At 40.1% G+C, this 26389-nt stretch overlaps 1 protein-coding gene across 1 annotated transcript in view; it reads left to right on the forward strand.

Annotated features, from left to right (window-relative positions):
• Positions 1–25649, forward strand: part of IFNGR1 (interferon gamma receptor 1) — a 27853-nt gene extending 2204 nt beyond the window's left edge. Inside the window, exons 2-9 of the mRNA XM_006885003.1 lie at positions 581–695; positions 6383–6549; positions 10166–10332; positions 18726–18881; positions 20761–20763; positions 21980–22001; positions 22415–22542; positions 25068–25649. Coding sequence (XP_006885065.1) covers positions 581–695; positions 6383–6549; positions 10166–10332; positions 18726–18881; positions 20761–20763; positions 21980–22001; positions 22415–22542; positions 25068–25649 — 1340 coding nt within the window. The remainder of the gene's footprint in view (positions 1–580; positions 696–6382; positions 6550–10165; positions 10333–18725; positions 18882–20760; positions 20764–21979; positions 22002–22414; positions 22543–25067) is intronic.
• Positions 25650–26389: the final 740 nt, after the last annotated feature.

Consider the following 26389-nt stretch of genomic DNA (forward strand, 5'->3'; position numbering starts at 1 on the left):
TAATTTATTTACAAAATTCTAATACAAATTCAAACAAATTCTTTCAATTTCCCTCACACACACACCCCCAACAAATTGTACAATCCAGTGATTAATGCCTTTGAGTTGTGGGGATTGCCAAAACAACAAACAAATCTGTCTTGAAGAAAGTACAACCAGCATGCTCCTTAGAGACAAGGATGATGACATTTGGTCTCACATCCTGTGGACATGTTGTTAGAAATAACCAGTGCTTGAAAAAAAGACATCATAGTAGGAAAAGTAGGGGGGAATCTGCAAAAGAGAAGACTCTCAGCAGGATTGATGACAAGGTAAATTAAGGACAGAGGTCTCAGATGTATCAGAGATGATGAAGATGGCATATAGTAGGACAAGGTGCAGATCTGTTGTTAAGAGAGTCATACTCAATGTGACGGCACCTAACAGCTACAGTTTCATTTAAATAATTACATATTCCAGAAGATTCTGGGGTTTTTTCCCAAATATACATATTTGACTAGCATGGGTCACGTACCGTTTTTTAATGTTAATACTAGCTTCTTGCTATTATTGATGTTGCTTTTTCAATCTCTCATTACAGTTCCTGTACCGACCAACATTAAAATTGAATCCTATGACATGCATCCTGTCCTGTATTGGGATTATGAGATGACGGTGCCAAGCCCTGTTTTCACTGTACAGGTGAAGACCTATTGGTAAGTATTACTGGTTTCCCCCCTTTTAGTCAGTTCTGTTTAGCTTGCTATACATTTCCTCTCAGTGTTCTGTTTCCCTCATCCTTCCTTTCCAAATGGTACAACTTCCAGAACTGCTGATAGACATCCGGAAAGGCTAAGGATACACACTTGTACTTTTCTAAATAAACAAAAACTAAACCCACTGGTGTGAAATCAGTCCCTACTCTAGGTGACCCTCTATCAGGTTTCTGAAGTTGTAAATCTTAATGGGAAGAGACTCCCTTATCAGTCGCCCTCAGAGTGGCTAATGTGTTCCACCTGTTGTTGTTGTTGTTGTTGTTGTTCTGTGCCGTCAAATCGTTTATGACTCATAGCGACCCTATGTACAACAGCCCTAAACTCTTCTCTGTCCTGTGCCAATTGCACCGTCTCCGAAACGCCCATCCCGATTACCCCAGTCACTGAATCAGTCCACCTCATAGAGGGCCGTCCCCTCCTGCGCTGTCCATCCACCCTACCAAGCTGATGTCCCTCTCCAAGGACCGGTCCTTCCTGTCCTTCCTTATAACATGTCCAAAGTATGTTAGATGAAGCCTCCGAGTCCTTCCTCCAAGTAGCTGCCTGGTATAACTGTCTCCAGGATGAATCTGTTTGTTTTCCTAGCAGTCCGTGGTACATTCAATACTCTTCTCCAGCACCACAGCTCAAAGGCATCAATTCTCCTTCTATCCTCCCTAGTCATTATCCAACTTTCAAATGCATAACAAGTGATTGCAAAGACCATCGCCTGTATCAGATGCACCTTAGTCTCCAGAGAGACACCATTGCTCTTCAGTACCCTGGAGAGGTCCCTAACAGCAGACTTACCCATCGCAATACGTCTTTTAATTTTCCTGGCTACTGGTGCCAAGAGTGTTGACTGTGGAGCCAAGCAAACTAAATCTATGAACAATTTCAATCTCTTCACCATCCTGATGCTGCCAGTTGATCCAGTGGTGAGAATCTTTATCTTCTTGACATTGAGCCTCAGTCCGTACTGAAGGCTGCCGTCCTTGACCCTCTGCAGCAAGAGCTTCAGGTCCTCCTCAGTTTCAGTAAGTAGGGTTGTGTCATCTGCATATCACGGATTGGTAATAGATCTTCCACCAATCCTGACCCCAATTTTCTCCTCAGAGAACCCAGCCTCCCAGATAAACTGTTCTACATACAAGTTGAAAAGGTGTGGAGACAGGACACATCCCAGGCATACGCCCTTCCCAATTTTGAACCATGCAGTGTTTCCTTGCTCTGTTCTGACGACTGCCTCTTGGTCCAAGTATAGGTTTAGCATTAGCATGATCTAGCATTCTGGGATTCCCATTCTTCTCAGAATTAGTCACAGTTTGTTATGATCCACACAGTCAAACACCTTTGCATAATCAATGAAACACAGATATGCATTCTTCTCGTCTTCTCTGCTTTCAGCTAAGATCCATCTAACATCAGCTACAATATTCCTTATACCACAACCCCTTCTAAACCCAGCCTGGACTTCTGGCAGGTCTCTGCTGATGTACTGTTCCAGTCGTTTTTGGATAATCTTCAGTAGAATCTTGCTTGCATGTGAAATCAATGATATTGTTGCATAGTTTCCACACACTGTTGGGTCATCCTTCTTTGGGATGGGAACAAACATAGATCTCTTCCAGTCGATCGATTATGCAGTTAAGATGAATTGATAATAATGGGTGACAGGAATGCAAACATTGGGAACAGAGAAGAAGATTCAGTAGTTGGAAAACATGGACTCGGTGACAAAAATGGAGCTGGAGAGAGAATGATTGAATTTCGCAGAATCAATGACTTATTCATTGCAAATACATTTTTAAGAGACATAAACACAGGATATATACATGGATTTCACCTGATGGTATGTATAGGAATCAGATCGATTACATCTGTGGAAAGAACTGCTGAAGAAGCTCAGTATCAGCTGTGAAAACTAGGCCAGGAGCTGATTGTGGAACAGACCACCAACTACTCATATGCAAGTTCAAGCTGAAGCTGAAGAAAATGAAATCGAATCCACAGGAACCAAAATATGACTTTGATTTCATCCCCCCTGAATTTCAGAACCATCTCAGGAACAGGGTTGAGGCCTTGGACACTAATGGGCGAAGACCAGATGAGCTGTGGGAGGATATCAAGGGTATCATCCAGGAAGAGTGCAAACGGTCATTGCTAAGACAGAAGAGGAAAAAAAGACCAAAATAGATGTCAGAAGAGACTCTGAATATTGCACTGGAGTGCAGAGAAGCCAAAGCCGAAGGAAGAATTCAAGATACTAAAGAGTTGAAGTTTTCAAAAGGCACCGTGGGATGACAAAGTAAAATATTACAATGAAATGTGCAAGGATTTGGAGTCAGAAAATCAAAAAGGCCAAACTTGCTCAGCATTTCTTAAGCTCAACAAACTGAAGAACAAATTCAAACCTCGAGTTGCTATAATCAAGGATGCTTTAGGCAGATTATTAAATGATCCAGGAAGTATTAAAAGAAGATGGAAAGAATATACTGAGTGACTGTATCGAAAGGAATTGGCAGACACGGAAGAATTTCATGAAACAACATATGAGCAAGAGCCTCTCTGTGGCAGCCCCTCATCTTTCCCAGCATGCTGTCTTTTTCCAAGGCTCCTCCTGACAACATTCCCAAAGTCTGTGCAGTGGAGTTCTACCATCCTTGCACGTTAGGGACACCCCACCTCCACTTCTTCCAAGACACACTTGTTTGTTCTTTGGCAGTCCATGGGGTATTTGGTGCTCTTGTCCAAGACCACAGTTCAGAAGCATCTGTGCTTCATTATTCATTCTATAACTCACAGATGCACAGAAAGCAGTTGAAATGACCATGGCTTGGATCAGGCGTACCCTAGTCTTTACACTGATAGCCCTGGTCTTCAGCAATTTGGAGAGTTCCTTGGTAGCACATTTTTCTCATTGCAGCTTTTTTTTGGGGGGGGTGGGGACTACTGATACCATGAGTGTTCATCGTGGATTCAAATAAAATGAAATTACAGACAACTTGAATATTTTCTCTGTCTTCTTGTCTCTTTGTCCAGTGGTGTGGATTTTTATTGTCATGGTATATAGTTCTGCATAAAATGTTGCTATCTTTTCTCCTTTGATGCAGTATGTTTTCTAATGTTGTTTGGTGCCATCGAGTCTAGTATTACTCATACAGACCCTGTGTACAACAGATCTGAACACTGTCCAGTCCTGTGCCATCCTCACAATCTCTGACATGCTCAAGCCCATTGCTGCAGTCACTGTATCAGTCCACCTGGTTGAAGATCTTCCTCTCCTTTGCTGTCCCTCTACTTTTCTAAGCACGATAACTGGAAGGAATACCTCTTCTAGCAATATGCCCAAAGTATGTGAGACAAAGCTGCATCATCTTTGCCTCCAAGGAGCTCTCTGGCTACACCTTTTCCAAGGCATACCTGTTTGTTCTTTGGCCAGTCCGTGGAATATTCAGCCCTCTTCTCCAGCAACACAGTTCAAAGACATCAATTCTTTTGCTGTCATCCTTATTTATTGTCCAGCTCTCAGCAGCAAAGCAAGTAATTGAAATGACCATACCGTTAATCAGGCACACCTTAGTCCTCACAAACTGACATATTGCTTCTCAGTAATTTGGAGAGGCTCCTAACTATAGACTTTTCCAGTGCAATACAAGTCCTGATCTCCTGGCTGCTGGTGCCAAGTGTATTGATTACAGATCCAGGGAAGATGAGCTCATTGACAGTTTCAGTTTATCAACATCTGATTGAAAAAGTCAATATTTGATTTTTTAAAAACAAATATTTTTAATAGAAAGGTAAAAATGAAGCTTTGTAGTTTTTGAAACGTTTTGGGAGTCTTTCTGTTGTGCTTTATTTCACTCACTGATATACTTTTTGTCATCGACTCAGAATCAACTCATAGGTGACATTCCATTTGTGTTTTGAAGGCTGTAAATCACAGAGAAGCAAATGACATGTCTCTCTGTCAGAACCACGGATGGATTCCAAACACCAGCAGAGTGCAGCATTTTGGGTTAGCAGTGCACCTCTCCCCATCTACACCACCAGAACTCCCAGTTATTTTACAATAACTTGCAGGTATAAATGCAAGCAACCTAGTTGCTTTAAGAATAAATTTTTTAAAATTAGGTGTGTATGTAATATGTTTGAATCTACCAGCTGTTCCATGGGAGAAAGATGGGAAGTATCCTTCCTTGTGATTAACTACCTCTGAAAACTCTCTGGAGGGTCATCTATGGATTGGTTTTGACTCACTGATGTGCCTCTTTATTGTAAAGTTTTGAAGATCATGCAAAACCAGCTAGAATAAATAGTACAGAGAGAACTGGGAGAAGCTCAGGCTGGATTTAGAAGAGGCCATGGCAGCAGGGATATCATTGCTGTTGTCAAGTGTATACTGATTGAAAGGAGAGAATACCAGAAGAATGTCTATTTGTGCTTTATTGGCTGTACAAAAGCACTGAATGTGTGGATTATAAAAAATGATGAGTAATATTGAGAAGAATGGGAATCACAGAGCACTTAATTGTGTTCATGCAAAACCTAGACCTAGACCAAGAAGCTATTGTGTGAACACAGCATAGGAATACTACATGGTTTAAAATTTAAAAAGGTGCCCCTCAAGGTTGTATCCTTTCACCATACCTATTCTGCATGCTGAGCAAATTATTTGAGAATTTGGACTCAATGAAGAAGAATGTGGCATCAGGATTGGAAGAAGACTCATCAGCAATCTTTGTATGCAGATGACACAGCCTTGCTTGATGAACATGAAAAGGACTTGAAACATTTTCTGCAGAAGATGAAAGAGTATACAGCCTTTAATATGAATTGTATCTCACCATGAAGAAAACAAAAAACGCTGGACCAACAGGCGTCATGATAATAGATAGAGAAAAGATTGAAACTGTTAACCACTTTGTCTCCCTTGAATCCACAATCAGTACCCTTGGTACCAGTGTTCAGGTCAGGAGACATATTATACTGGGAAAGTCTACATCAATGATATCAGTTTGAGGACAACGGTGTGCCTGACTCAGACCACGGTCTTTCAGTCACTTGCTGTGCTGCTTAGAGCTGAACAATGAATAAAGATGACAGGAGAAGAATCAATGCCTTTGAACTGTGATGTTGGATAAGAGTGCTGAATGTCCCGTGGACTGTCAAAAGAACAAGCGGGTACGTTTTGGAGAAGGTGCAGCCAGAACGCTCCGTGGACGCACGGATGGCAAAGCTTCATCTCGCATCCTTTGGTCATGTTGCTTGGAAAGGCTGTTTTCTGGAGAAGGACATCATGCTTAGAATGTGGGGGGATGGTAGAAGAGAAAGAGCCAGCCAGGCGTATTGACACAGTGACTACAGTGCAGTACGCTTGAATTGGTCAGATTGTGAGGTTGACACAAGATAGGCCTGGGTTCAGATCTGTTGTTCATAGGGTGGTTAAGAGTTGTACTCAACTCTAAGGCAGCTAACAGCATCAACAATTGTCAAGTAGTTGATACTGCTGAATAAAAAACTTCTCTGTCCTCTTGTTGTAATGCCTGCTCTGTACTACAAATGAAAAGCAAAATAGAGAAGTTTCAAGTGTATATGTCAAGTTACCAAAGAAGTTAACCTTTTGTGTTTTGCTGTCCTTGTTTTAGGAATGGGATCTGGCTTGATGCCTGTGTTAATATTTCAGATCATCAGTGCAATCTTTATCAACAAATTAAAGATCCATCGATTTCTTTTTGGGCCAAAGTTAAAGCTAGGGTTGGACAAAGAGAATCTGACTATGTGGAAACAAAAGAATTTGTTATGTGTTCTGATGGTGAGTTAAATGTTACATGTTTAAATATTTTTTTCTTAAATTTTAAATTTAAAAATACTTACTAAGCCACTTACCTGGATGTTCTGTATTATCATTTGCTACAAATTATTAAAACAAGGTGTATTTGGGAAGGTCAGTATTTTCCACTTGTCTCAAGCTCCATAAATAAGGATAAGACACAACCATCTGTGTTCCCTCTGAGCCCTTATATGGGGAGCACTGGTAGCCTAGTGGTAAGAAGCTGAACTGCAATCCCAAAGGCACACATTTATAATCCACCAGCTGCTCCACAGGAGAAAGATGGACAATCTCCTTCCGTGCAATTAACTGCCTCTGAAAGCCTGCCACCACAGGGTCAATTCAGACTCAGCAATACACAACAAAAAGCCATTATATTGTCCATGCAACAATGGATCCAGTGTCATCTCACTGAACACTGTCTCTCTGTCCTTCCCTGTGCTCTCTGCCATTCACTTCTTAAGTTGTTGAGGATGTTACTAGCTAACTCATTCTTTTCTACCTTCAGTCCTTTCAGTGCCTGAGGGAAATGTTATTATCAGTTTACTGCTGGCTTAGGGAGCTCTGGTGACCTTGGCTGTAGGGAGTGGTGGTGCCCACCCAAAGGCTGGGGCCCCTCTCTAGGGGTTCAGATACACCAATGGTTCTTGAAGAAAGATGCACAATCTCCTTCCTTTTAATTTGCAGCCTCTACAAACCCACTGTAGTGGGTTTGAACCCATTCAGACCCTCTATGAAGGCATTCCAACTCAATTGGCAATGAGAGAAAGACTGGCTTAGTCCATACTTTGATGTGCTGCTAAGAAAAAGGCTGAGTGCATCTGTGGCAGTTTGAATCAGCCAGTGGCTCTTTGGGGAAAAAAAGATGGACAGTGTTCTCCCATAAAGATTTCTAATTCTCATAAAGATTTGAGTTGGAGTTCACTTGATGGTAGTGAGTGATCTTTTGAAATGTACTTCCCAGCACCAGTCATTTTTACCTCATCCTCTTTTTATGAATTTACAGGGACATGTGAATAGGGTATATCGGTCTAGTCATAAGGGTTTAGCTCCTGCCATTAAGTTCACAGCAGCAGATATTGAGAATCTCACTACTAGAAAAGCAGCAGCAGAGCATGCACTTAGCACCCTTCACGGCCAGAGATTCTTGCATTGGCCAGACCTACTGGAGAGTAACGGCAACCTCAGCAGAGAGCCACAGGCCCAACGTGGGACAGAGTGGACCCAGGGCTACTATTTTACAGAACCAGAAGCCTTAGCCCAAGCTTGCTGGGCTTAGGGAAGACACCTTAACTGGCATAGCTTAGTAACACTGGCCTGAAGCTATGAGGCTGAAAGCGTCTGCGAGCATGCTTTAGAAACTGTCCTGACTGAGAAATTGTATTCTGTTGCCACCTTGAATGACAACATGTTAACTTTCCTAATAAACCTTATAACTGTGAGTATGGTTCAGTATAGTCTGTGTAGCTATTACAACAAATTTCAGACCCTGTAGGATTGGTGTCAGAATTCGGAGAAATAGATGTGGGACCACAGGGGACATGTCTGATCTCATGGGAATTGTTTTTGTGATGCTGATGTTGCTGATGGGGACAGTTCCCTCTGGTGGAGTCAGTTGAGATCTGATATGGCTGTCCCCATGCTGGTAGTTTGGATGCCTGATCTTTGCTAGAGCCTCCAGCTCCAGCATCTTCTGTGCCAATTCCTCCCCCTCCCCGCCCCCCGCCGATTTTTAAAAATTATTATTATTTTATTTTAGTGATATTGTAGCAAAAGTTTACAGAAAACCGGGGTTTCCATTCATTCATTCATTGTTGTTATTTTCCTCTCTTCCCCCTTTTTTTCTGATTGATATTTGACCTGCGAGCTCTCAAATCCTGGCTCCTGGGTAAAAGAAGCTTCTCGTTGCTTGGCCCCTTTCTTTAGTCTTTTCTCTTCTGGCTTTGTTGCTGTCCCTGGAAGCTTTCCTGCTTTGTCACTTACACTGCTGCCTTGCCTCTCCTCCTGCTTTGCAGATTGCCTCTCTGGTCTCTTCAGTACACCTTTTCTTTTCCTACTTTTTAAATGTTTTTGTTCCAGAGTCCCTACCCTTGTTATCTTTGTTTATTTTCTCAGGAAGGTTTATCACAGGGACTACTTGGTCTTCTGTGCCCAAAAGTATGCTAACCCTGAGGCTACATGGGTGATCAAAGTGGACCTACCTGTATAGCATTTAGAAGAACAAGTCAGGCAAGGAAGTAAGCCAATGATTGAAAGTAATCAGAAGATGCGATCAACCCTGTGATTCCTTTTACAATCTCCTCAATAAACCAGTGTCATAAATATAGGTCAGAGATAAACTAAATAAAATGAAAAGAGGTTTTAGCCAGCTGCAATACATATAACCCCTACCTAAAACCTGATTTGAAAAAAGAGCTATAAGAGATAACATTGGGATGAATGAAAATCAGAATCTCAGGGAAGAAGTAGGAATAGTGTGATTTCTTCTTGGTTATAGAGGTTACCATTACAGGATGAAATGTTTATGAGTGGTTTAATAAAAAATTAATTTGGTGTATAATTTTCACTTAAGTGTAATTTTTTAAAAAAGATAATGTTAAACAGGGATTTTTTTTGTTTTGTTTTTTAAATTTTATTATTTGTGTGTGTGAACCGTCAAATCAGATCTGACTGGTACAGGAGGAGATTGCCCCTCCATCTCCAGCAGAGCATCTGGTTTATTCGAACCATGTACCTCTGGGACTGCAGTACAGCTTCTTGCCACTAGGCCACCAGAGCTCCCTAAACAGTTTTCTTTTTTTAAAAAAGAAAAAATGGTAGAATAGGGAAAATATCTTTGTCACAGAAAAAAATAGAAAAGCAAATATGTATAATGATTAGTCATTATTAAATCTTGGTTTTTAAATATGTAGTATCATTGTACTATTTTCTCTTTACACTTGAATCTTTTGAGATTTTTTTTCCTAAGAAGAATTTTAGAAGGAAAGAAAAAAAGAAATAAGGAACCAGCCTGTCTCAAAGTCTGTGCTCAGTGATATGTGAGAAATGGACTATTACTTCCTCAGAAAGATCCTAAACACCAGACACAAAATAACTAGTTACTGAATGGCTGAGGAGCCAGTTCTGATATTCACAATAGACAGTGATTGCATTTAGCACTTTTTCAGTCATTAATACCGGGACATGCAGTGGTGTTGGAGATGACAATTTCAGTCAGAGTTCAGTTAACTATAATACTTTTTCTGAAACTTTTCTAAATTAAGCAAAAATAAATGCCTTAAGTAATTTCTAGAACTTTTATTGTACTTTTAAAGCAATGTTTATGAACAGCTGTTTGTTCTTAGGACTGGAAATTAAACTAGGCTACTAAGAAGGAGTTTAGATTAAATAAGAGTGTTTCTTGCTAAGATTTATTGAACTGTTTTTTTCTTAAGGACACTTAAGAGTATCTTCTAAGTCTTTGTGAAATAATTTTAATGTGGTCATGCTTTAGAACAGCAAAAATTTAAAAGTAAGTTGATTTTGGTAATCTTATTTAATGAACCATAAACACCAAAGATGAATACTAATACGATTTCCCTCCCCCCCCCCCGGCCAGGGAAAGTTGGACCACCTACCGTAGATGTCAGAAGAAAGGAAAATCAAATCACTGTTAGCATTTCTCACCCATTGATTACTGAAAATGGAGAAAATGAAGGATTTGAGTATGATGATTATGACTGCGATTTCATATACAAGATATATGTGAGAAGCAATGGAAGTGAAGTATGTGTTTCTAGTTCATCTTTTTTTAAAATAGAAATTATTCTCTATATAGAATAATATAGTTGTTTCTTACATAGTGTAATGAAAGTAGAATGTTTATATATTATTTGTTGTTGTTCTTGTTGTTATGTGCCGTCGAGTTGTTTGCGACTCATATCGACCCTATGCACAACAGCCCTAAACCCTGCTCTATCCTGCGCCAACCGCACCGCCTCTGACACACCCATCCCGATTACCCCAGTCACAGAATCAATCCATCTCATAGAAGGTCTTCCCCTCCTGCGCTGTCCCTCCACCCTCCCAAGCATGATGTCCCTCTCCAAGGACCCGTCCCTCCTGGCAACATGTCCAAAGTATGTCAGACGAAGCCCCAGAATCCTTGCCTCCAAGGAGTAGCTTGGTTTAATCCTCTCCAAGATGAATCTGTTTGTTTTCCTTGCAGTCCATGGTACATTCAGTACTCTTCTCCAGCACCACAGCTCAAAAGCATCCACTCTCCTTCTGTCCTCCCTAGTCATTGTCCAACTCTCTGATGCATAACAAGCGATTGCAAAGACCATGGCCTGTATCAGGCGCACCTTAGTCTCCAGAGAGACACTGTTGCTCCTGAGTACTTTAGAGAGGTCCCTAACAGCAGACTTTCCCATCGCGATACGCTTTTTGATTTCCTGACTGCTGGTGCCAAGAGTGTTGACTGTGGGGCCGAGCAAACTGAAGCTGTGAACAATCTCAATCTCTTCGTCATCCATCCTGACGCTGCCAATTGGTCCAGTGGTGAGAATCTTTGTCTTCTTGACACTGAGCCTCAGTCCATACTGAAGGCTGCAGTCCTTGACCCTTTGCAGCAAGTGCATGAGGTCCTCCTCAGTTTCAGCAAGCAGGGTTGTGTCATCTGCATAACACAGATTGTTAATAGATCTTCCACCAATCCTGATGCCACAATTCTCATAGAGCCCAGCCTCTCGGATAATCTGCTCTGCATACATGTTGAAAAGGTATGGAGACAGGATGCATCCCTGGCGCACACCCTTTCCAATTTTGAACCATGCAGTGTTACCCTGCTCTGTTCTGACTACTGCCTCTTGGTCCAAGTATAGGTTTCGCATTAGCACAATTAAATGTTCTGGGATTCCCATTCTTCTCAGAGTCAGCCACAGTTTGTTATGATCCACACAGTCAAATGCCTTTGCATAATCAATGAAACACAGATAGACATTCTTCTGGTATTCTCTGCTTTCAGCCAAGATCCATCTAACATCAGCAACAATATCCCTAGTACCACGACCCCTTCTAAACCCAGCCTGGACTTCCGGCAGTTCTCTGCTGATGTGCTGTTCTAATCGTTTTTGGACAGTTTAATAGGTTATGAATTTGTGTTGGGGGAAAAAGATGTGACTACTATTGGGAGAAGTTAAGAAAGGTCTTTGCAGTCACTTGTTATGCATCAGCGAGCTGGACAGTGACTAGGGGGGATAGAAGGAGAATTGATGCCTTTGAGTTGTGGTGTTGGAGAAGTGTATTGAGGGTACAATGGACTGCTAAGCAAACAGATTCATCCTGTAAAGGGTTAAACCAGGCTGCTTCTTGGAGGCAAGGATTCTGAGGCTTTGTTTGACATACTTTGGTGATGTTGCAAGGAGAGACCAGTCCTTGGAGAGGGACATCATGCTTGGAATGGTGGAGGACAGGTGCAGGAGGGGAAGACCCTCTTTGAGATGTATTGATTCGGTGACTGGGGTAATCAGTGCGATTGGCACAGGACAGAGCAGATTTGAGGGCTGTTGTACATGCTATGAGTTGCAAGTGACTCGACAGCACATAGCAACAATAACAATCATTAACACCGGCTAGATGGGTAGAGTTAAGTCTTCTCTTTACTAGTTCTAGCTTGTCCCTGATAGAACACTTTAACCTCCATGAGTGAGAAGAGGGTAATTATGGCCCTTTTGTCCTCAGTGGTCGATACATTATAATATTAAAGCATAGTTTGAAGCTGAATGAGTAAGGGGGGAGAGTAGAGGAAATGAGATCAGAGTGGGATGGGGTCAGAGAATGTAGAGTTGTTTGGCCGTGCTAAGGACTTTGAATTTCCTTAGTATTAAACAGGTAAAACTTGGGGAAGGGGAAGGACTGTGCTCAGAGGGATGATAACAATCTGACCTATGTTTTAAAAGGATCCTCTGTGTTGAGACTAAATCATGGGCTAAAGACCTGAATGAAGCAAGGTGGCCAAGTGTGAGCAAATGGCGAATGCAGGCCAAAGATGGCGGATTCAACCAGAGATAGATGGGAGGCATTAAGTCAGGTTCTGGTACGTCTTGATAGTGATCTAATAGTATTCGTGGAAGAATGTTTCTGTTGTCCTGAGCAATTCAGTTACTCCAATAAGTAGGCGTCTTCTCTTTCTACAAACGAGGTTGTATATATTGCATACATTATTGATGTCCAATCTGATGCCACATTCTTCTTTGTATGATATAACTTCTAGAATTATTTGCTCAACATATAGACTGAACAGATATAGTGAAAGGATACAAGGCTGATGACATCGTTCTTCATTTTAAACCATGTAGTATCCCTTTGTTCTGTCCAAAAGGCTGCTTGATCTATGTATAAGTTCAACATGAACAAAATTAAGTGTTCTAGAACTCCCATTCTTGTCAGTATTATCCAAAATTTATGAGCCACACAGTTGAATACTTTCACATAGTCAATAAAACACAAGTAAGCATTTTTATAGCATTAGCTAATTTCAGCCAAGATCCTTCTGACATTAACAGTGATGTCCCTTCTTCCACAGTCTCTTCTGAATCCAGCTTGAATTTCTGTCAGTTTCCTGTAATTTGAGCAAGATTTTACTTGCGTATGATAATAACATTTTTCAGTAATTTCAGCGTTCTTTTGGATCACCTTTCTTTGGGATGCGCAGAAATTCAGATTTATTTGAGCTGTTTAGTGATGTAACTATCTTCCAAATAGCTTAGGTGCGTGAGCACATCTAGGGCTGCAGCTGTTGAAATACTTTGGTTGATATTGGAGCTTTACTTTTTGCCAGGGCTTTCAGTGCCACTTGGATTTTTCCTTTGATTCTATTGGTTCTTGAACATATACTACTTCCTGACATGATTCAGTGTCAACCAATTCTTTTTGATACAGTGACTAAATTCTTTCCACCTTCTTTTGATGCTTCTTGCATCATTCAAGATTTTACCCACAGAATCATACAGTATTGCAATTCAGGCTTAATTTTTTATTCTTCTCTTCTTGCAGCATGAGAAATGTTGAACTTGTTCATTTTTGGTATTTCATTTAACATCTTTGCACATTTTTCTGTCCTACTTTGCTTTGTATTCTTGAGCTGTCCCTTGAAATCTTCTGTTGAGTGCTTTAACTACAACATTTCTTCCTTTCATTTTGGTTTCTCTGTGTTCCAGTGCAGGTTTCTGAGTCTCTTCAGACATCCACTTTGGTCTTTTCTTATTTTTACTGGCTTTTATAAATTGTTGATTCATATGTTGCATTTGTGTTTGAACGCATATATGTGAGACATTGATGTAAATATTTCTTAAGTTGTAAGACTGTTTGAAATCCCTGGGGTTGAGAAACTTAGATCTGAACTCCCATAGGCTACCATCTAGTTTTTCACCCACACCTAAAACTAAAGTCATCATTTTTTCTCATTATCTTATATAGTCTATTCCCCCCCCCCAGTTTATCATATCTTTTCCCTTAATCAACTCGGCCTGAACATTTGTAACAGTTTTTTTACTTATTCTTTTTGCCTCTAGTTTTAGGCTTATCTGGTCTGTGGACTGTTAATTATCACTGGGGAAATCAGAAGCTTGTGTTATCAGAATTATCAGAATACAAATTACTGTGAAACTGCTCTGCTCAAGAATGTCTTCCTGTGAAAAACAGTTAGTAGCTGCTCTGAATCACACACTGAGCGATATAATGTCTTTTCATTCTGTCGTGAAGATCACGCTTTAAATGACAGTGCTCTCCTCCATTCATTCTCTACGGTGCTGCCATTCATTCATGACATGCTTATCAGGCACTTACTAGTGCTTTCTAGGTACCAGGGGTTCAACAGTGAGCAATACAAACAGAACTCGAGTGAGAATTGCCATTGGGAAAAACACATGGAGCAGGGGCAGTGGATGTCGGGTGGGTGAGGGCTAGTGATTTGAAATAGTGGGCAAAAAGGGTGTCACGAAGGGCGAGCTATTGGAGCCAAGGTTTAAAGGTTAGAGAGTGAGCTCCTGGATAGGCACAGGGCATGTGTTTTAAGACGACACCAACCAGAGCCAAGGCCTTGGCAAGATTGCACCAGGCATAAGAACAGAACAGCCAGAAGACAGCAAGTGAGGCAGAAAAAGAACGGCTGAGGTCAGTGGTTTCTAAGGCCACGCTGTACACAGCATTGTGTGGTTGACTTTTACACTGAGATGGATCTTTTGATTTTAAGCAGAAGAGTGACCACAATTTTATTTACATTTTATAACATCCCTCTGGGCACTAACAGAGAAGTCTTTCTAAAATACAAACTTTACCATGTTAGTCATTGCATAAATAAACCTTATAACAGATTTCACCAGTTTCAGCTACGTGTGTACTCACACCCATATTCTCCTCCATAGCAGACTTCTTGTTCTTTATTGTTAATAGGGGCCATCGAGTCAGCTCTGACACGTTGTTTCTCTGTATACAACAGAACAAAGCCCTATCTGATTCTGTGCCTTCTTCACTATCTGCTGTGTTTAAGTCCAATATTGTTACTTTGTCAACCCATCTCAATGATGATCTTCCTTCCTCTGACTTTTCCCCTCCCCAGAAGTGTGGGGTCCTTCTCCAAGGACTGGCTTCCCCTGACAACATACCCAAAGTGTGTAAGGCCAAGTCTCACCATTCTTGCTTCTAAGGAGCACTCTAGCTTCCCTTGTTCCAGGGCTGGGGGGGGGGGGAGGTTTGGCTGTCCACAGTATGCACTCAATTTCCTTCACCAACATCACAATCGAAGGCATAATGTCTCCTTTGGTCTTCCTTATTTATTGACCAGATTTCACATGCACATAAAGTAATTGAAAATACCATGGCCTGGGCCAGATGTACCTTAGTCTTTAAAGTAATACTCCTGCTCTTTAACTCTTTAAAGAATTTGTTGGTAGTAGCTTTGCCCAATGTAATACATCTTTTGATTTCTTGACTACTGTTTCCATAGATGTTGTTTGTGAAGCAAAGTAAAACTAAATTATTTTTAGCTTCAGTTTTCACTTATATTGATGTTGCTTGTTGATCCAGTGGTGAGTTTTGTTTTGTAGACAGTAAAGTGTAATCTGTATTCAAAGCTGTAGTGTTTAATCTTTTATAGAAGGTCCTCTTCTGTCTCCACTTGAGGTTGCTAAGAAATCTTCCTCCAATCTTGATGCCACAGTTTGCTTCATACTTTGTTCATTGCTCCCTGAAAATACCATGCCCTTTCATGAAGTGCTCTTTACCACCCTTTTCATTTGACAAATATCTGCTCATTATTTATATTTAAGTGGGTCATCACTGTCCCTTTGAAATCTTTTGGGCCGTGATAGATGACTGTCTTCAGTGTTTGGGCTAATCCTCCTTACAAAAGGAGCTCTGATGGCACAAACACTTTGCTGTTAATTGTTAGGCCAGGAGTTCAAACCAATCAGGGTTTTTTCAGGAGAAAAGAGCTGGCAGTCTTGCTCCCATAAAGCCCAGAAGAATGTATGAGGCTTCTCTACTCTGTCCTGTAGGGTGGCTGTGTGTCACAACAACCTGCCATATGCTCATGCCACAACTTTGCTTGCTGAAACTGAGGAGGACTTGAAGCGCTTTCTGCAGAAAGTCAAGGTCTGTAGTCTTCTATATGGATTGAAGCACAACATCAAGACAGAGATTTGCACCACTGGGCTAATGGCCACCACCATGATAGATGGAGAAGAGACTGAGATTGTTAACAGCTTCAGCTTGTTTGGTTCTGTAATCAACACTCTTGACACCAACAGTCAGGAAGTCAAAAGACGAATTGCACTAGGAAAATCTGCTGTCATGGACCTCTCCAGAATATGAGGATCACAATGTCAGTCTAGAGACTAACATGTGCCTGATCCAGGCTGTGATCTTCTCAATTACTTGCATGCATCAGAAAGCTGGGCAGTGATTAAAGATGACAGAAAAATCATTGATGCCTTTGAGTTGTGGTGCTGGAGAAGAGTATTGAACCACCAGGAGAACAAACAGGTCCATCTTGGAAATGGTGAAAACAAATTTCTCCTTAGAGGCAAGGAGAAGCTTCATCTTATATATTGTGGGCATGTGACCAGGAAGGACCAATCCTTGGAGAAGGATATCATGCTGGAAAGGGTGGAGGGCCAGCGCAGGAAAGTAAGATGCTGGATGAGCTGGATTGACATGGTAACTGGGGAAATGGGGGTAGTAAGTGTGTTGGAGTCAGTGAGACTGGGCTCAGGATTGGGCAGGCTTCAGAGCTGCTGTACGTAGGGTTGCTGTGAGTCAGTGGCGACTCAACAGCACATAACAACAACAGCATGTGTTACAATCAGCTTGATGGCATTCAACAACACAGCAGTTATATGTAGGATGCATCTTGCATTACTCATTACTCTCTTTGACACCTCATATCTCTCCACTGTGCTACATTGTAAGTTCCCCGAGGGTCAAATCTGCTTTCTGATATGTGTGTCTCTGGGATCTAGCACAGGGCTAGATCTAATGCCTGTCACTCTGGGTGGCCCACGCACACTGGCTGGCTGAGTGAATGATGTACATCAAGGTCCACTCAGTCCCTCCTACTTGCTATTGCCAAAGATTCTGCAATTTTTTCATAACAGCTTTATTAGTTTTCATATGAAATTATTTCAAGTTTCTGATCATCATATTGTTGATGCCAGAGGGATCCTGGCTGAAAGTAAAAAAATATCGGAAGAATGTCTGTTTATGCCTTATTGACTATGCAAAGGCATTTAACTGTGTGGATCATAACAAGTTATAGCTAACATTGAGAATGGGAATCCTCATGTGAAAAATATACCTACACCAAGAGGCTGGTGTGCTAACAGAGCAAGGCAACACTGCATGGTTTAAAATTAAGAGTGTCAGGGTTTATTCAATCTGTATACCTGTTCACTCTGTATGCTAAGCAAATTATTTGAGAACTTGACTCTCTGAAGAAGAATGTGGCATCAAGATCTGAGGAAGATTCATCAGTTACCTGTTATGTAAATGATGCAACCTTGCTTGCTGAAAGTGAGGAAGACCTGGAGCACTTTTTGCAGAAAATAAAAAAATACAGCCTTCAATATGAATTATATCTCATTGTCAAGAATATGAAAATTTTTGCCACTAGACTGATAGGCAGCATCATGAAAGATGGAGGAGAGATTGAAACTGTCAGCACCTTCACCTTACTTGGATCCACAATCAACACTCTCAGTACCAGCAGTCAGGACATCAGGAGGCATATTGTACTGGGAAAGAATGCAATTAGGGACCTCGCCATATTACTGAAAAGTAATAATGTCAGTTTGAAGTCTAAAGTACATCTGATTGTGGCCATGGTCTTTCTGACCACTTGCTATGCATCTGAGAGCTGGACAATCAATAAGGATGACAGAAGAATTGACACTATTGAGTTGTGATGTTGGAGAAGAGCACTGAATATCAAAAGAACAAACAAATATGTCATAGAGAACGTGCAACCAGAGTGTTCTTTGGTGGCAAATATGATAACACTTCCCCTTACATACTTCAGGCATGTTTCTTGGAGGGGCTGTTCCTTGGAAAGGGGCGTGATGCTAGGAAAGGCAGAGTATTGTAGAAGGCGAGGAAGACCCTCAACCATGTGACTGCCACAGTGACTGCTACAGTGGGCTCCTTCCAGCATGTCAGGAAGTGTGAAGATGGCACAGAATAGGACGGGTTTCAGATCTGTTGTTCATAAGCTTTCTAAGGGTCGTACTTGACTCAATGGCACCTAACACTATAAAATGTTTTACTTTCTCAAGAGCTAAGATTATAAGCAAAGGAGAATTAACATTTGTTGGTTTAATAACTAACTTTTATATCAGTGCTTTTATAATCTTTTTTCAAGCATGTTCATTATAAAGTGTTGTTGATTGCCTTCAAGTCAAGCACAACTCAAAGCAACCCGATGAACAAAAGGCCTGAAGCCTTTCTGTAGCTATTGTCATTTATCAAAGTTCATAAAGTTTCCAGAGGCATGTTGTTTAGGAAGTGTATCACCCTAAATATGTTTTCTTCAGGTGTTTGGCAGAATGAGAATGGTGATACTTGTTTCCAGATTACAAGAAATCATGCGTTTTTATTGGGAATCTTTGCTTCTTTTTTCCTTGTAGGCCCGTGAATTGACAGAAACAGAAGCATGCAGTGAGCCTCCGTGTCAGATATCCTTTGCAATATCCTCAGAAAATGCTGAGTACTGTGTTTCAGCAATCGGTGTCTCAGATAGTTACGAAGTTAAAACAGGAAAGTCAGAAGAATATTGCATTACCGTTTGGAATGAGAAGCCAGGTAATCCTTACCATCCCCCTCCTTTAAGTCTTGTAATTCTAAATCCAGGGGTGGAAAAGTAGAATAATGTGAGGCGAGGAAATCCATTTTTAATTTCAGTAAATTTCTTTTCTCTTTTAAAAATATTCAGTAGTTCCAGGTATTAACCAAAAATGAGCCAATTCCTTGGACATGAAAAGACACAAAATAAATTATTTGGAAAGCAACACAGTGAACGTTTATCTAAGGAAAAAAACACATATAATTAATAAATAAAGCCAAGTACCTAAAGGTCAGCATTTCAGAGATGTGCATAATAGCATAAGAAGTTGGTATGTTACTTTAATATATGATGTCATATATCCATTAAAATCTCCTTTATGAGAGTTAACTTAAAAAATGAATAAAAAGAATGTTCATTAATTAAAACTGTGTAATATATTAATTGGAGAAGGACTAGATGTTTATAAATATATATATCAGTTATATAATGATTATGGGTCATTTTTCAAACATTTCTAATTTTTCCTCATTGACATCTTTTCATTAGGTGTCAGGGAAAAAGAAAATAGAACTTTAGAACTCATATTCTAAAGTGGCATAATGTAAATAATAAAATATTACTTAATGCACAAAATTTGAAATAATGCCAGTATCTCCAGGTTGGTTTTAAATCTGTATTACTCTGGGAGGATATTGTGGCCACATGGTGGCGCCTCACGCGAAAATTTCTGCCTGTTTGTGTGTGCCTCAAAACTGCACTTTTTCAGTAGTCGAAACTTCTCACTAGGTATTAGTTATTTAGTTATTTTACCTTTTGGAATATAAATTAGAGGTAATATAATTCTACAAAGCAAGTCAAGCATCACCCTGGTACATTTATTTGTTGTTAGGTGCTGTTGGGTCAGACCCACTCACTCATGGTTGATCCTCCAGCTGGTTTTTAGAAGCAGTAAATCACATGAGAGGTTACTGCCCATCTTTCTCCTGCAGAGCAGTTAGTGGGCTTGAACCATGTGCCTTTGGGTTAGCATTGCAGCTCTTTACCACTAGGGCCAGCAGGGCTCCCATTGAGGTATTAAGTGCTGTTAATTTAGAAGGCAGGACAGTGAAAAGCACTGAAGATGATACTAAGAAAATGAAAAGAAGCATTAGAAGAAAAGAAATTCGTGGTTATTGAGTCCATTCCAAAGCAAAGTGGCCCTCCATCAGGTTTCCGAGGCTCTCAGTATATGGGAAGTGGCTGCCCATCTTTCTTCTGTGTAGGTGCTAATGAATGCAAATCATTGATCTTTTAGCAGCCCAATATATTGTGCAGTGTACCACCAGGACTCCTAAAACACATTACTTAATAATTTATCTTCCCTAATTTACATTATTCTTTATACCTAGTTTGCTTTCAAGGGAACTTTATTCCTATGCAACTTTTATGTGTATTTGTCTGTCTCACATACAAAGGAGAGGAAGACCCCAGATGAGATGGGTTGATAGAGTAACTAGGGCAATGGGGGTTGGTGTGCTGGAATTAGTGAGACTGGCTCAGGACAGAACAGGCTTCAGAGCTTTTGTACGTAGGGTCACTGTGAGTTGCAGGTGACTCGACAGCACGTAACAACATTTTTTATAAGTATTTGCAATTTTGAAATAAAAAAGGGAACAGAAAATTTCAAGGAGTTGAGATAAATTATTAATTAGAAATGTATAAATTTTTCTAAAACTATATTTTATAACTCTTTTTTATTCTAAAAGAACTGAGCTGTTGTTGTTAGGTGCCGTTGAGTCAAGTAGCTTCGTAGCGACCCTGTGAACGAAAGACCTAAACCCTGTTCTATCCTACACCATCCTCAACACTTCCTGACACACAACAGCCCATTGCAGCAGTCAGTGTATCAATCCACCTGGTTGAGGGTCTTCCTCTCCTTCGCAGACCCTCCACCCTTTCCAACATTCTGTCCTTCTCCAAGGAATAGCACCTCCTAGTAACATGTCCAAAGTATGTGAGATGAAGCCTCATCATTCTTGCCTCCAAAAAGCACTCTGGCTGTACCCTCTCCAAGACATACCTGTTCATTCTTTTGGCCATCCATGGGATGTTCAGTGCTCTTCTCCAACACTACAGCTCAAAGACGTCAGTTCTTTTTTTTTTTTCCTTCCTTATTCATTATCCAGCTCTCAGATGCATAGTTAGTAATCAGAAAGACCACGGCCTGAATCAGACTCACGTTAGTCCTCCAACTGACTGCAGATTTTCCCATTGCAGTACATCTCCTTATTTCCTGACTGTTTGTACCAAGGGTGTTAATTGTGTATCCCAGAAGACAAAGCTGTCAGAGAAGAGCCTAACTCTGGATTGATAACGTAGAAAAGATTCCTAATTTTTTTGCTCAGATGACTTGAGTTCTGTTTCAGTTCTTTAAAACTCTGACCAATTAGTGAGTAAGGAGCTCTGCTGCCAGCCCAATGCATGCACTTCAAATCCACCAGCTACTGCACAGGAAAAAAGATGGGTATTCTTTTCCCACGCAGTTTACTGCCTCTGAAAACCCACTAGAGGGTCAGCTATGAACTCGCTCAGATTCGGGCTCTGGTGGTGTAATCTGTAGGGAATTTCACTGCTTACCCAAGGGCTGAGCCTCTCCAACAGTTTGAACCCACCAGCATCTTCTCAGGAAAAAGCTAGGCAGCCTCCTCCTGGACGGTTTACAGCTTCACAAACCCACTAGAGGGACTGCTGTGGGTCAGTTCTAGTTTGACGGCAATGACTTTGACTTGTTCAAGAACATCACTAAGACTCTTTGGATAGAAGTCCTAGTTTGAGGGCTCCATATTTTCAAATTTGCATATATGCAAAAACTAATGTCAATAAAAACATTCTTTTTAACTCCAGTATCAGTACCTTATAACTGCTTCCACAGTTATTCATGGACTGAAGCAGAACAAAAATTTTGAGTTACCCAACATATATGCTCTGGGCTGAGATGTCTCTTAACAAGTTAACACGGTACTTCCCATTCCTGCTGTTATTCTGACAACATGTGACCTTAACAATATATTTAGCCCCATGTTTTTCTAAATTTTTTTGTACTTGTTGATTTTACAGTTTGAAAATTATTCCAACCAGAGTGCCAACATACTGCGTCGTAGTCTACTTAAGCACAAGAAGTCTCAGATGTACCTCACAGAGGAGATGCCAAAAAACATGTATTTATATACTTCATTCAGGCATGAGTCGTAGCACTGTTGGCTATGACGTCATTGTTAGTGATTCAGTAATAGAGATTCAATAGGCTATCTTTAAAGACAGACACCTAACAAGGCAGGGTGTGCATCAGTCAGTTGATGAGTGTTAGGACCAGAGAGAAGCTTTCAGGAACCTGACGCTGTAGTTCTCCTAGAAGCAGTGGTTCAATAGTTTTAGTGATTTGGTGTTCATAGTGACTTTATAGATGATAAGTACTATGAATAATGAGAAGCAACTATAGCCCTTCTCCCGACTAATTCTAATTTGTGGTTATTTTAGGTTTTCCTCTTTCAGATTCTCTGTGGATTCCAGTTGCTTGCGCTGTCCTATTCTTTGTAGGATTGATCACCTTCATTGCATTTTGTCAGATTAAGAAGATTAACCCTTTTAAGAGAAAAAATATCGCATTACCCAAATCCTTGGTAATTCATTTAAATATTTTTTTAAATTCTATATGGTAATTTGCTATCTTGTTTTTGACAATTTCTTAGATTGGTAGAATAATGTATAAAGTATTTAGCATATACCAAAACCACACATCTTTTTTCTCTATAAGGTTCCTTTTTTTTATGCACCAGTAAAGATACATTTAAACAAGTCTTTTAAGGAGAGTAAAGTCTAGTAGGAAAGAAAGGTAAGTGTATAATGAAGGTACAGTGTGATAAGTTCAACGTAGAGGTTTATATATGTGGCAGTGAATGCCTGGCTAGGCCTTAGTACCTAATTAGCTTTCCTCAGGGAGCAAGACCTGAGTAATCCAGAAGGACAGGTAGCTTTTCCACTTCTAAGGGATGTCTTATTCTAAGACCCAGAATCAGGAAAGCATTGCTTTTGAAGATCTGCAAATACAGAAACACTTCGTTATAGCTGGAGTAAAAAAGGAAAGATGGCAAGAAATGAGACTAAAATAGTAGTTTGACATTTTAATGTCTTAACATTTTAGAAGCCTTCGTATGGCAGCTGTTTGATTCAAATTTGACGGAGGCATAATATCTACAATTTACAAAGCACATATTTAAATTCCCTATAAAAACACTACCTTTAAATACAGTGGATCAAAACTATCAATAATTAATACAATATTCATCCTTCTCTGTAATTAAATACAAGACAATCTTGTCTGCCATTTTGCAGCCACTTTAGAAGGAACAACAAACCTGAATATTCAGCATGACAAGTGGCAAGAAAGCAGATGTATGCTGGTGAAAACTCAATAGTGTACTGAATCTCAGTGACTTGTTTAGCATTGCCATAACTGAAATACTCCAAGGGATGATTTTCACAGACAGAAATGTATTTTCTCACCGTTTAGTAGGTTAAAAGTTTACATTTAGGTTTCCATCTCTAAGAGAAAGCTTTCTGTCTGCTCTGGAGGCAGGTCCTGTGTCTTAGAGCTTCTTCTCCGGCCCGTCTTCCTGTGGCTTCGTACCTCTCTGGCACATCTCTGCTTCTCTGGCTTGTTTGGTTAATCTCTTTCTATATTGAAAAAGATGCTGATTAGAAACACACCTTGTACTAATTTCGTCTTATTACTATAAAAAAAAGACCACCTCTTCACAATATGAGATTAAAGCCATGGGCGCAGAGGTTAATATTTACAACACTTATTTTAAGAAGAACATAATTCACTCTATAATGCCCTGGAAGGAAGAGTCACAGATGTCCCTCACCTTTGCCTCTGTAATTCTGCCTTTAGGATTATATTCTAAGGAAATAATTTTTTAAATTAAAATATGCACTTCAGCATGTTCAGTAGTAGTGAAGATTGTGAGTACATTAATATCTATGCATAAAGAAATGATAGTCATCAGTATAAAGACATAATGTGAGCCACTGAAAATTATAAAGATGAAGGCAAGTAGTAAAAATTCTGTAAGTAGCTATACTTCAGTTATAACTAACAAGAACACATGTGAAAGGTAATTATAAATAGAAGGATATATGCTTATAAGATATGTGTTGACTTTTGAAAAGTCATTAAAAACACCCGAAGAGATATATGCATGTCCATGTTTATTGCTATGTTATTAACCATAGCAGAGAAATGGAAACAACCCAAGTGCACATCAAAAAAATGAATGGATAGGAAAACAATGGTATATTAACACAATGGAATACTATGCAGCACTGAAAAACAAGGAACTCATAAAATATTATGCATCATGGGTAACCCTGGAGGACATTATGCTGAGTGAAATATCTGTCACAGAAGGACAAATACTGCATAACACCAATAAGACTGACATGGGGGGAGTGAGGGGAAACCAAGAAAAGAGAGGATAAATCACAATGAACATTGCATTGGAACAGATGAAGGAAAGAACTATTTAAAAGGAATATTTGATTAGGCATTATTTGTCTAACAACCATCCAGAATAAGAGGTGCATAGCAAAGAGGGCTGGGTGGGTGGAGGAAATTATGTAACAATGGATGAAGTTTTTTTAAAAAAGTTAACTGTTGGGGTGGGTAGGAAGGAAAAGGTTCAACAGTGGATGAATGGAAATCTAACTTGATATAAACTGTTTTTAAAATCACAATTTAAAAAATTAATTCATATGTAATTTTTCATTAAAAACAAAGAAAACACGGAGCAATGACCTGATTTATTTTAATGATATGTTGTTAAATGTGCCATTTAATAGTATATGTATTGGTCCATTACCCTTAGGTCCTTTTTTTAAGATCATTTCATTGATTTTGTTGTTGTTGAGGCTTTTTTAATTGTTTAGTGAAAATTTACAGAAAACATGAGAAGGGAAGGACTGTCTGAAGGAGTGGGATGATTAGACATTGTGAATGTGACCATGGACAGTCTGACAACAAGACATGTATTACAAAGTGAAAAAGAAGGGGAATAAATGTGTATCAATAAATAAATGAAAACCCATGCTTTCTCTAATTTACTATTTTTTTCTGATTATGTTAAACATATTTGTCTCTCCTTAGCTCTCTGTCGTAAAACATGCCACTTCAGAGACAAAACCTGAATCAAAATATGTGTCGCTCATCATGTCCTACCAGCCTGTTGCCCTGGAGAGTGAAAAAGGGGTCAGTGAAGAGCAGTTGTCTACAGCCACAGTTTCAGACATGCACACGAGAGGTGACCCAGAAAAAGTGGAGCCCACGGACGACAGTTCTAGTAAAACAGAAGTGGTAATTATTGAAGAAAATAGCTCTGACGTTCTCCCAGGAAGTGCTACGACTCCAGTAAGGAGAGAGAATTCTTTTCAGTCAAGTAGCAACCAGTCTGAACCGGGCAGTGACACGTTAAACTTGTATCACTCCAGAAATGGATCTGATAGTGGCCTGGTGGAATCGGACAGCCTCGTATCTGACTTGGAATGTCCCACAAATCCTGAAACAGAAATCAATACAGAAGTACAAGACAGTATTGTGACAATAAGAAACACTACCACCTCGTTTGGTTATGATAAACCCCATGTGCTGGTCGACCTGCTTGTGGATGATGGTGGAAAAGAGTCCTTGATTGGTTATAGGCTTCCAGCAGATTCCAAAGACTTATCATAAAGGCAGCTATTACCAGCATTAGAGTATCTTGACAGTGTTTTTGCTTTGATTTTATGAAAGGATCGTGAATTCAGAAATTGAATCTTAGCTCAAGTAACCAAAGTGACTTGTTTGTCAAAGCATTTGTTCAGACCAGTGTAACCTTTAATCTGAGGATTGCACAGTCTCCTTTTTATAAAACCAAATACACGGAGAACATTGTATCCTATGAATCTGTCTTATCTAACTGGATTAGTAACCGTGACTGCTCCTATATAGTAGGTGTTAGCTCTAGTCTTCCAACCATTTAAAGAACTAGAATGTTGCTTTTTTGGAGGGGGGGGCGGTATCAAGTCTTGGTGCTGGAGAAGAGTATTGAGAGTACCATGGACTGCTAGGAAAACTAACAGATTCATCTGGGAAAGGGTTAAACCCGGCGGCTCCATGGAGACAAGGATTCTGAGGCTCCGTCTAACATACTTTGGACATGTTGTAAGGAGGGACCAATCCTTGGAGAGGACATCATGCTTGGCAGGGTGGAGGGACAGTGCAGGAGGGGAAGGCCCTCTATGAGGTGGATTGATTCAGTGATTGGGGTAATCGGGATGGGTGTATCGGAGACTCTGTGATTGGCACAGGACAGAGCAGAGTTTAGGGCTGTTGTACATAGGGTCGCTATGAGTTGCAAGCGACTCGACAGCACATAACAACAACATCAAGTCTTGATATTTGTTTTTTGCGTTTATATATGGAGCATTTTT

Source organism: Elephantulus edwardii, unplaced genomic scaffold, assembly GCF_000299155.1.
Source record: "Elephantulus edwardii isolate Elephantulus edwardi_28Jun2011 unplaced genomic scaffold, EleEdw1.0 scaffold00039, whole genome shotgun sequence".
Lineage (NCBI taxonomy): Eukaryota > Metazoa > Chordata > Mammalia > Macroscelidea > Macroscelididae > Elephantulus > Elephantulus edwardii.